This window comes from Sinohyriopsis cumingii, chromosome 3 (genome assembly GCF_028554795.1).
Source record: "Sinohyriopsis cumingii isolate HCF-2022 chromosome 3, ASM2855479v2, whole genome shotgun sequence".
NCBI classification, from domain to species: domain Eukaryota; kingdom Metazoa; phylum Mollusca; class Bivalvia; order Unionida; family Unionidae; genus Sinohyriopsis; species Sinohyriopsis cumingii.
Window position 1 is genome coordinate 74,918,259 of NC_142963.1, and position 12,402 is coordinate 74,930,660.

Genomic DNA, 12,402 nt, shown 5'->3' on the forward strand with positions numbered 1-12,402 from the left:
TTTGCTTATCGTGTAATTGGGTTTCATTGATTCTGTTCCTGGTTGCTTACCATAATTTTATGATAAGATCTCACGATGTTAGAGCTAATAAATAAAATTGCATCCAGTATTAATATTTTTGTCTTAAGTATTTAATGACTTCAATATCGCTGTAGATTCGTTTATTTAATAATTGGATAATTAGATATGATGCTTAAACTTATCCTTGTGCTAACTCTAATGAATTAACTCTAATGTATTAACAACATTTTTCCTGAACATACATAAACGCACTATATATATATACGTCTTATCCATATAGTTGAAAGCAACCTCTGAGTCGGATAAGAATTGAAATAAATACTTTAAATAATGTTTCAGATAAAAGGCCCAAAACAGAAGACGATCATATATGTGTCAATGATGGAGATGTTATGCGTTTTGTAAATACTCTCAAAAGAGGAAAATCAAAAAACAGCCATGTTCCAGTGATTGTTGTTGGTCCACGTGGAGTGGGGAAAACATCTTTGATACATAACCTTATGGACCAGTCAGTCAGAGAAGAAAAACAAACTAAATGTATTGACTTTCATCGTTCCTGGAGTAAATTGTACATGGATAAAGATGGAAAATTAGTCCGCAGGGACACGAACTATAGTAGGTTATCAATGTATTTATTTTTTATTCTTTAAAACTTTAATGAGCCACGGTGTTATAGATGTAACATAGATGTTGTTAGATGTATAAAGTAGTGTGAACGGTTTGTCCTGTCATTCAAATTTCAAAACGATAATATTATGTGATGTGTGATAGTTTACTCTAAGGAACTGTAACAACGGTGTCTTGAAAGTAAGTATGCATGTTGACGTAATCATTATCTTTTTATTTCTTAGTTTGTTTCTTGTATATACATTTTAAACAGAAGGATTAAATTGTCTTAAATGTAAACATACTCTTTTTATTATCACATCTCAGTACACTGAATTAAATGTGTTTGTTAAATATAAGACATGTGTCAGGGTTTATTTTTAAAAAAGATTTATCATATAATATATTGACAAATTTGACGAAAAAGTTTGAAATTATATATATGTGTGTGTGTGTGTGACCTTTATCTGTAAATTAAAGAGGTCATTAATATAGATTATAATTGTGACATGCCACATAAGAAAATTCAATGTATTAGCTCTGAAATTTATATAGGCTATGAAGAAGACATCAACCTTCACACCATGGCGAACGCTATGAAAAGTGCTGAGGATTATGCTGAATGCGATGAATCCGACGAAGAAAAAACTTGTGAAGAAGAACATTCTAATTTGAAAGCGACGAAAAGCATCCAGTACCCTGTATACGAAAAACAATCAAGTATCTATTTGGAGAACGATGAATTAGCATCTGATGAATTTAGAGACATTGATGCAGTTCTATCCTTGAGCAATGCAACTTCACAAAAACTAAATGTCGGAATGGAAAATCTGGACTCCAGGGACAAACGTTTAGATAACTTGGATATGGTGTACATACAAAATGTTCTGTGTAAAAAGGAGCATTCATCATGTGATTACATTTACGTTTCTTATCTGGATTTCGCCGGTGATTATTACAACCTGCACCAACCTTACATGAGGCCAAATGCAGTCTATCTAGTAGTTATGGATTTGTCGGAACCCCTTGATGCTTTATTGAAAGAAAGTGAGTCTCACAATGGTGATAAGGGAATCCTCCGACACACTGTCACGGGTAGGTTTGCCATTTGTATATCGCTTATATACATTTTCGAGCAGCTCAGTTGCGGGTATCATATTTCTAAACAATATAATAAAATCTTTAGAAACGAATACCCATCTGTGATATAGTTTGTTATACCTTCTCCTCGCAATCCACTTGGAAGATGTTAATAAAAATATGTTACATAGATATGTTTGACTAAATGTACAATTTATTTAATTTTTATTTAAATACATTTCTCTTGACCATTACTGGGGAAATTTTTCGAAATTTTATTTTAGAAGGGAGAAGCTCCTAGATTTTGTTGTTGTCCCGGTGTGTCAATCTATTTTTCGTCCGTTATTCAGTCATTAATGCCAAAACTTATCATGGCGTCTCCCACAATGTTTGTTGGATTTTAATTGAATTTGGTAGGATAGATATGTGGTTGGTGTCGATGCATAGAAAACGTTTCCTTATTTCCGCTTGCCCATGTTAAGAAAATGTCTTGAAAAATTTTATAAACGGTGGGCATTGCGAGAATTAAGTTCGTCATCGCCTCTACGCATACTATCTGTCAAGCATTTTAATGAAACTTTGTAATCTATATATGTGGGTGATCGAGATGTACATTAATGTGTTACTAATTTTCTGACATTCTTTGTGGAAACTTTGTATTATATTGTCAAATCGGGATATTTATGTGATTTCATCATTATATCACATATCCTCAGACCTCACGCAGTTGTTGGAGGGGGTGTCTACTGAAACTTTTTCAGTTAAATATGTAGTTGATGCCGCTGTCCAATAAAGGTATTACTTATTTGTTTTCGGGGCACGTATGTGAGAATATTTTTTTAAAATTATTTAAAAGGATATTTGATGTAATCAGTTTGCAATAAGTTCTAATTCCAAACTAAATGAAGGATGTTTATCAAGCGTTGTAGACTAGACTAGACTATGGTTCATTAATTGTTTTTTCTTGTCCATTGTTTGCTGAAAAATATTGAAATCTGTGTAACGGGTGCAGATGTACATGAGAGTTATATTTTTTTCTCTAGCCCATATTTTCTTGAAACAATGCCTTAGGACATACAATATGTCCGCCAGAACAGACGTCCTTCAAAATGTGTGGTTATTGGTACCCCTCGTTAATGGCTGGTCACATAGGGGTTTTAACAAGCGAACTTCAGATAATGTCTTTCATGGCCTAATCAGCAAGTTAACTAAAAATAATAAGAAACTATTTCTTCAGCAAATATTTTGTTTTGGCGTTTATCACAAATATCACAGATTTAATACTCAGAGAGAAAAAAATAATGAAACGACAGATGAAACGGACTTATTGTGCATTTATGGAATTTGTATGACCAGTAGAATATTTGTTCCATCATAGGCTTCATGAAAACTTGTGCAAAGAATATGGGTATTTAGAGTATATATTTAGTCATATCTTCTTCCATTATGCTTGCAAGATTTTATTTAAAAATTGTGAGCTAGATGTGCGGTTGTTAAACATTAACAGAAAGCTTTCAGTTTTATTCCTGCAGCTCATTTTGGAATTTGGACACTTTATGCTTGTTATGTAGCATTTATGCAACTCTATGCAGTTTTACTACATCACATATACAGACGTGAAGGAGATATTATGATCTTTCATTGCACCAAAGGTAATTAGAAATGAGGAACATATACTGTTTGCATATAGGAAAAACATGGTCAGTAGTACTTGTTTGAACAACGGAGATACGATGTCTACGGCTGATTGTGCATTTATTATTATTATTATTATTATTATTCTCACTCTCTAGTTAAAGGAGAACTTTTAACATCTAAATAATATGTAATTGCCTTGAATATTTTCCATGTACTGTAGTTGTACTGCATTTCAAGTCTCCCCAAGCGTTATTTACTATTTCTTTCTTGTGTCTTTGGGCAAACTCTTTAAAGTCGAATAATTTACTAATTCATGTAAGTCATGAATAAACATCAAAATGGTCTTTAAAGGACAGGGTCTGTTTCTTTGGTCACTTTTCAAATTTAACAATGCATAAGAGGCTTGGACAGAGTGAATGTTTTAATATTAAACACTCGTCTTCCAAGCAGGTTTTATCCATAACTTTATCTTACTAAAGTTCTCCCACCGGTCATAGTCATCTACATACATGAAGAAAGATCCCAATCGGTACGTGGTGCAAATTATGATTGGTTTCCTTTTCTGTTGGAGGTTTCATATATCTCTGTTTCGGATGGGATACAATATTCTATTTTGTTAAACTTTATCAGGACCCACTAACTGCAACAGAAACAAGCCATTCAGCGTGAAAGAGCCTTACAGTGTAATATATATATATATATATATATATATATATATATATATATATATATATATATATATATATATATATATATATCGCGTGCCCCCTACAGCATTATTACTAACACCAGAGAAGGACGGTAAATTAAAAGATAAGATAGCTCCGAGCCCCCAGTCAGCAAATATAATAAGGTGAACGGTATAACAATTTAATAAACTATATCACGGTATTCAACAGTTACAGGACAATTTTATTACGCAATTTCTTTCAATTAGTAAAAAGACTTATTCACATCGCCAGTATTTCATCACGCGAAATTAAAGGTGAGAGTGTTTCCTTTCCGTATTCTTAGTGTGTTTCTCATCTGTAACTTCCACCTTGTCGGTACTTTCGGTACTCTTGTTTCCGTTCTCCGGCCCTGCGCCTTCGCACAGGTACCTACTCTCCTGGACCTGCACCTTCGCACAACTGCCTATATCCACATGTTCTTCACGTTTTCTTCTCTCTCTAATCTTCGGCTGACACTCTATCCCACCCGGAAAGCTTCATCAGAAGCCATTGTTCTAAATCTCGTCCGAATGTCCTACTCCTTTTTCCTTCTTTTGTACGAGTGCACAATTTACTATCGGAGTACCTTGATGCTTCTTTCGTCATGTCAAAGCCTGTCCTGACTCTTCCAAAATGTATCTAACAGGATAACTGCGTAAGAAACCCGCCCAAAATTTAAATATCTTAGTTCTGATTGGATATCGGTGGTCTCTTTGAAAGCTGACTGGGGTAATAGCACTGACTGTTATAATATTGGGTTTTCCGGTCTCGAAGCCTAAGCCGACCGGTGACATCACTGGCTGCTTGCAACAAATAGAGTTTCTCACCACCGCGGCAAGGTCCTCTTTGAATTAACCGATAATTTGACTGTGACGCGATGGCTAAGTCACGGACAGCTAGTTTCTTTGCTTCAAAATCGGTCTAAAGTCGAAAATGTTATGTAACACGTATTGACATTACCAAAAGTACTTTGAATTACGAATTATATATGAAGACGTGTATAAACATGAGGCAGGAATTGTTAGCAAATATTTCTGTATAGGTTTTAGAACACTGCCTAGAAGATACCATTTTTCAGAAGAACAGGTTTAAGAGGTAATTTGCAATTTTCTTGTGTTTGTGTGATACGCGTGGTAGTGTGTGGATCTAGTTTCCCAGCTGGATGAAGTTACATCACCCCTCCTCATCAAGATATTTTTATTATCGTTTCCTATGGCAGAATGAAATATCGGTGTAATGTTGAACAATAAAATTTGGGATTAAGAAAAAGAAAAGGAACATTAGAAAGTTAAGAAATGTTGACTAGCGTCAAATCGTTTTTGCAATACATTTTCCATGTTTGCTACCAAGAAAATTGCAACATTGAATTGATTTCACACGGTCATCATTCTTTTAGTACTATTATATATTGGTATGTGAAATATACATGCATAAATATTTGATATGGTTTTGTGTTTGTATCTTTTAGGCTGTCTGAAGTTCTGGCTGACCTCAATACATACATATTCTACCTCAAACCAGAGAGAGCTACCAAAAGTTCTCCCACCGGTCATAGTCATCTGCACGCATGGAGAAAACATCCAATCGGTACGTTTTTGGCAATTATGATTGATTGCGTTCCTGGTAATCAGGACAGAATAGGTTCCTTTTCTGTTGAAGGTTTCGTGTATAGAAGAGACTAAGAATCATTGCTGTTGTGTTAATTCAGTTCTCATTGGCTTTGATATTCACCAGTCTTAAAAACGTATGTCACCCTGGCCCAGCTGTAATATCTAAAAGCATTAAGTTTTAAGCCACAAATTAATCACTCTGTTCCAAGCTTTCCCTTTTGGATAAACACCACTTAAAACTGATCCTGTTTGTGCTTGCAATACGACCTGATCATTAGAATTGTGACTTTACTGGATCTTAGGATATAAGAGTGTTATGCAATATAATAAAATCTTTGAGATCTAGATTTCGTTTCAGGTTTATTAACTTCGAAATGATGCCCCGATTATACTTTAAGGAATGCATTACTTATGGTTGACTTGGTTAGATTGTAGGTGCTTCACACTCCATGCATTTTTATACTCCTTGATGGGTCATTTTTACCTTACTGATAGAACAGTTGTGATATCTATGTCTAGACTATCCTCTAAGTACCGTTGAAATTATCAGCATATGTGTTGTTTGTATGAATCTTTAGGTGCACGTTGTCAATCTTTAGGTGCACGTTGTCAGTGTTATGGATCCGAGTTTATCTGTCGTCGAAACATCAGTTCAGCGCGTTTTGCCATTATTATTTTCTGTTTGATTTTTCAGGATGAGGAAAAAGAGAAATGTTTGAAGGAGATATGGAAACATATCAACAGGTCGCCAGTAGCGAAAGGACATGTAAAAAATGTGATATTCGTTAGTAACACATTTTCACCGAAACCTGTGTTTGATGATATTCTGGAATGCATTCTGAGACACGCGGATGAAAGGGCTGGTTTCAAGAGAGAAATTAGCGCTCAGTGGATTTATCTAGAAAAGATTATTTTAGAGAGGAAACATGCCGGATTAAAGACCATGGCCTTTGAAGAAATGGAGAGCATTGATGCCGGTTCTATTATACCAATCGGTGACTCATCGAGACTCAGAATGTTTCTCGAGTACCAGCATGAACAAGGTAAAATCATCTACTTCGACACTGAGGAGCTCCGGGACTTAATCGTTTTGGATACAGCTCTGCCCATGGAGTTCATGCAATGTCTTGTTCAGATCAGCCCGTTTTCCAGCCTTTCACTGCAAAAGCGATTACAAGAATTTGGGTCTACAATCGAAGCATTAATAGATGATGTGTACATCCAGGAATGCACAGAACATGCTACCGAAGAAGTAGGAAGCTTTAAAGACTATTTTATTAAAATGGCCCTAGTCTATGATGTGTTGCGAGAATTCAGACTGGGTGGGGGAAGACGAGGACAATACATAATTCCAGGATTCCTTCGCACTCAGCCCCTGGAAAAAGTCATGCATATCAGTCAAAGCTGTGAGTCGACCTTAGATATTGCTATTAACTTCAATAGCCCATCTCCACCTGTTGGATATTTTTATCGTCTAATTTCCGCTGCTGTCGGTAAATGGCAAGTAATCAAACTTCCTCAAAAGGATGGAGGTCTTCAACTCTACCACGGCTATACCCGCTTCTCACTTGAAGAAAATAAGCATTTTTTGCTTCACGTGTACCTGAGGACAGAGGAAATTTTAATAAAAGGTGCATATATTTCTCAGAAGATGAAGTGTGTTGGTGGTGAAAGGTATGTTGATGAGGTACTAAACTTTCTACTAAAGCAAACACAGGAAATGCCGCGGACTTACGGAGAAAGACAGAAAGCAACACTGACTGTGCGCTGTCCAGACCACGATACAGAAATTTCGCTAGAGAAGCTGGTCAGAAACAAATGTGAACGGTTCACAAGGAACCAAATTACCCATCTGATCAGCATCAAAGACATTTTCAAGTACAGGCGTAAGCCGGTAAGTGTTTTGAAATTTAAGTCAAAAACTTATATTTGAGAAATCTAATTCAATCAACTAAGAAAAGGCAGGGAAATATTTTTAAGTTTTAACTAAGCCAAGAAGTGTTTAGGGAGTAGGGTGGGGGAATTCTGAAGTTGCACCGAAAGTTGGGGAAAAACCAGTATAAATGTGAGTCAACCTGTATCCCAATGGGTAGTCACTGACCTAGTGTCAAAACCGTTTAAAGAACATTAATACGATTTTACAGTTACAAAGATCTCAATAGCCTTCAATGTAATTCCTATCATAACATCATTAAATCTAAATTTTAAGCTTCGTTCCCGGATACTGGCTCGCAGTGTTCCGTAAAAATATTAACCAAAAAGAAAATCACTGCTTACGCATGCATAACTACTCTCAAAGACATCCTTTGACCAGTGTTAAGACATGCCTTGACCATGTCCAGTTGTTCACCTGATAGACCCTGTCATAAAGACCCTGTAGCCAACCGCGAACGTCACTATACCTACAATGAATGTCTTGAATAATTCAAGAACTGTGTCATAATGAAAATGACAAGCATAATTAACAGAGACGAAATATATTTTATGGATAGCTTACTTTTAACCCTACCCAGAGGATCTGCGGTATTCTGAAACCTTACTACAAGCTTCATTAAAGATGAAAATTATATGTCAGTTTTGATATGCGATTCGAAGAGAACAAATAGCAAGAAACTTTAAATTTTGCATATTGATGAAAATTATTAAATTATACACCGAGTAAGTAGATCTAAATCTCTAAACACAAAATGAACTCAAGAAATATTTATCTATTTTTCTATCTATAAATGAACCTTTCAATCTATTTATGAACCTACCTACAAGGTACAAGTGTATCACTGATCTATCCATTATTGTCTTTAAGAATGAGCTGAATTCAGATCATAAGGGTTAGATGTGATATCATTAATGTTAGTCCAAACACGTAGATATCTTCCTCTACCCTTCTGTATCTTTATTTGATAATGTAATCAACACCCATGTATAAACGTGTTTTTCCTCTTAGCCTTCAGCATTTCTCGTATATTTCATTCAAAGAGCGTTTTACAAAGCTAACTTATATCCAGATATTTAAGATTCATACCACACATTTCTATTTACTTACAGACCAGTAAAGCATGTACGATCCTGTAAATAATAAATACTTCAGAGATCCGTCAATGTACTACAGATGTGATGTGCGCCTCCTACTTTTCCATTTAGCAAACACGTGCACGAGACGAACATTCAGACAACTTCAGTTTTCTTCATCTACGTAAAGTCTTCATGTGATAAGAAAGAACCTATCTACAGACATTAGTGGCTTTAAGGTTGTTCTAGTACACAAAGAATGCAGAAAACTTGTTCTAAAAGCAACCAAAACACCCCACCCCACATAACCCCAAAGATTTGTAAGAAAAAGTATAAAATTCGATTTATTTATTTCCAGTTGATTATATCGCAGGGACACAAATCACGATCACCTCAGGATTCTCTCTCCCGATCGTTTGGACTAAATAGAAATAAAGATCAATCGATCGATAAATCTTGTACATGATATGTGTCACGAGGACAAACGTATTTCCTCCATGTACCTTGCTGAATTGTCCATGTAATGGAAATAAACCTATTAGATTCGCCAGCTGCGAACACTCAGACTCAAAGGCTTAATTCAATCCTGTGAACAGGTAACGAAGAATTTACAAGTACCCAAAATCACATTTCCCGACATTAATTCGCATTCTTAAACCCATGGTCATAACTCTCATTTCGTCTGTACAAAGTGTCAAATATGAGAAAGGAATTTACACATTTATGTACAAGTGTTCTTAAACACTAACAATTTTTACCAACTCACTGATGCCATAATATTTCAGAACACAACTTCACCAGTTCAACAAACTATCAGATCCGGAAGAAAAAAATTAACTGGATAAGTGTAGATGGCGCACAAGTTTCATTGCTGGCCTAATTACTTATGTCATGAACTTGGTCCTTTACTCTAGTCATTTCCGCCTTACAAAATCTAAAAAGCAGCAATGTTCAGCTTCATTTAACTTTATTTATTATTTCAATGTATATCGTCTATGTACATATCTATTGTAAATGTCCTGTAGATTATGTTTTGTTCTGTTTGTGTAATTGTCTTTTATGGCTTTGAGCAAAAGGAGTCGGATGATTACGAAAGCGCTTAGGCTGGTCTCCAGTTTTGACTGTTTGTCACATTTTCTGTCATATCTAATATTTCTCTGAGCAACGCATGCTTTCTTGATCTAGCAATTCTGGAAAAGCTGAAAGCTGTTATTTGATTGTGTGTATATATATATATATATATATATATATATATATATATATATATATATATATATATATATATATATATATATATATATATATATATATATATATAACGCAAAAGAGTTTACTCAGTATTGGTTATACAAAGGATGCACCAGTGGTTCTATTATGGTCATTGTAAATATTTCAACATTCTTTTCGTGTCTAAATTTAATGATCATTTATATTTATTTCTTTCCTTTCCTTTTAAACATAATGTAATGAAATTGGTACTATATACATTTATATAATTATCACGTACTTCATTTTCGCTCTTATATATTAGAGCGAATTCATCACTTTTATATCATATGAACGATATATCATATTGTTATACTGTATTAACATTTCATATGTTACAGTAGTTTATATCTTATGAAAAACATTTCATATCTTATGGGATGATATTTCTTTTAGGGAAAACAATATATATGCAGGTTAAAAGCAAAAAGAAGAACAAATTACAAAATATGTCTTTTACAATATTATAATAAGACTTATATTGTTGTATTTGGAAATATTAATTGAAAATACAACTGTAGATATTTTTAACATAAATTACTATGGAAATTATGCGTATATTCTGTAATAACAGCACACCAAGGAATTTTGTCTCGTTTAAGTCGGGATCTATTGTTCAGCTGAAATTATTCGGACTAAACTTTCTTACCGCTATTGTAATTACATATTATCCTTTCGCCTATCGACATATTTCCACACACTTTTGGCCTTTTCATTTCTGAGTTGTGATGACCTTCTTAAGTCAATTTAATGTATATTTTCATTGCATTCTGGACCAATTAAAATTCATCGTAAAAAAAGTTTCAGCATATATTTTTGCAAAATGTAAAAATGCTAATGCTTATCGAAACACTTCCGCTAGTAAACTCTTCAGTTTTGGAGGATAGTGGTTTTCTACGTTGGCAAGCTCTTCATTTTAGGAGGTAAGTACTTCTTGCACGTAGTATGTGTTCCCAAAATGCCTAAATGGAACTGGTCCGTTTTAGATATAAAAAATCAGTACTTTTCAAGTTTGATTTGCGATCTCGCTAAAGTCAGCGAACATATCGGTTAGCTCTTATGGTAACACGTATCTTGATGTACAAATTCTCGATAGCGATAGTTATGCCATTGAAATATCTTGCCATCAAAATGTCTCGCAAATATGTTTTTCTGCACATGATTTTTTTGCGTTACACTCTGTCTTGATAAAGGTCAGTTATAGCCAAAATGTAAAACGTTTTCAAATATTACGGAAAAAATTATATCTAGTTGGCGAACTACATTAATTCAATTTGCTTGTTTTCCAGTATTTTCTGAGATGGATATTAAAAGTTGCCTTTCGTCGAATTAAGCGGGACCACGTGTTACTTCGGACCGAAATGTATGCCCGACATAACGGGGTTATCGATTTAACAGGGGTCGAGATAAGCGTGGAAAACAAATAGCATAACAAAGAAGGATATTTTTTTGACGGGCCAAAACCTTCGGCATACACGGGTTCTCGAGATAACCGAGGTCGAGATAAGTGGGTTTGACTGTAGTTGGGGAACTGCTTTAGTTAAATTTGCTTGTTTTCCAGTATCTCTTATACAAATTGTATCACTGAACTATCCATCGTTGTGTAAGATATCCACGCATCTAGAATTTAAAGTCATGCACACTTGTGTTTATGCTTATAAAGAAAAGTTCACACTGAGATTCTCTTTTTACAATTTTTCCCAGTCATCGCAAAATTAGTTTAAGATTTCTGTATGCGTCTTTGTGTGCAATTCCGCATCATATTCGCTACTTTTTTTTCCAGCCATTTATTTCTCAATTTTTGAAATTTACTTTGATTATTGTTTTCTGTAATGTAATAATGTAAAGAAAAGGAAAATATTGTCGAGTCAGCATGTAAAAAGTAGTTTATTATTTTCTGTGGAAGTCAGATTGATGTTTATTAGTAGTGGTTACTCTAGTTTTGCTCGCTATATTAGTAATGGTGGCCTCTTTAGAGGTTCAGTGAAATGCATTAAGCAGTATTTGCAACGTTCTTTAAATTTACACGTTAAGAAGCCGCGTCACCTTAACGCCAAATATGCCATATTATCCGATTATTTCCATCTCACGTCTGTCCGAGTGGGTTCAGCCTATATGGGTATGTGAGAAAGCTTGCCAGTAGCTTCCCTTGGGTCGGTGGTTGTTATCGGGATTTTCGCGTGTTTTTCTCCACCAGTAATAATGGCCGACATGTAACGTCTATCTTTTGCTAAGAAATGACGTTAAACCAAAACAACAGCAACAAATCCAAATCGGCATTTCATAATACTTTACGAACCTAGATGAATGAAAATTAATATAAACTGCCCACCTAAAATTCTCACAGTAAAGTCGTTATATATGACTTTAATTGAATCATTTGTATCATATAGTAAAAAGCAGACATGGTTAAACAATTGTTATGTATATTTAATTTAAATTATCTGCTATCTTTGCTATAT

The 12,402-nt window shown here is 34.6% G+C and overlaps 1 protein-coding gene across 1 annotated transcript; it reads left to right on the top strand.

Moving 5' to 3' along the window:
• Window positions 1-1,188: 1,188 nt before the first annotated feature.
• Window positions 1,189-8,767, top strand: LOC149803125 (uncharacterized). Its single transcript, XM_089951343.1, has 4 exons — window positions 1,189-1,722; window positions 5,524-5,642; window positions 6,360-7,559; window positions 8,711-8,767. The coding sequence occupies exons 1-4, from the start codon at window positions 1,212-1,214 to the stop codon at window positions 8,735-8,737; spliced, it is 1,857 nt and encodes a 618-aa protein (XP_089807469.1). The 5' UTR covers window positions 1,189-1,211; the 3' UTR covers window positions 8,738-8,767.
• Window positions 8,768-12,402: the final 3,635 nt, after the last annotated feature.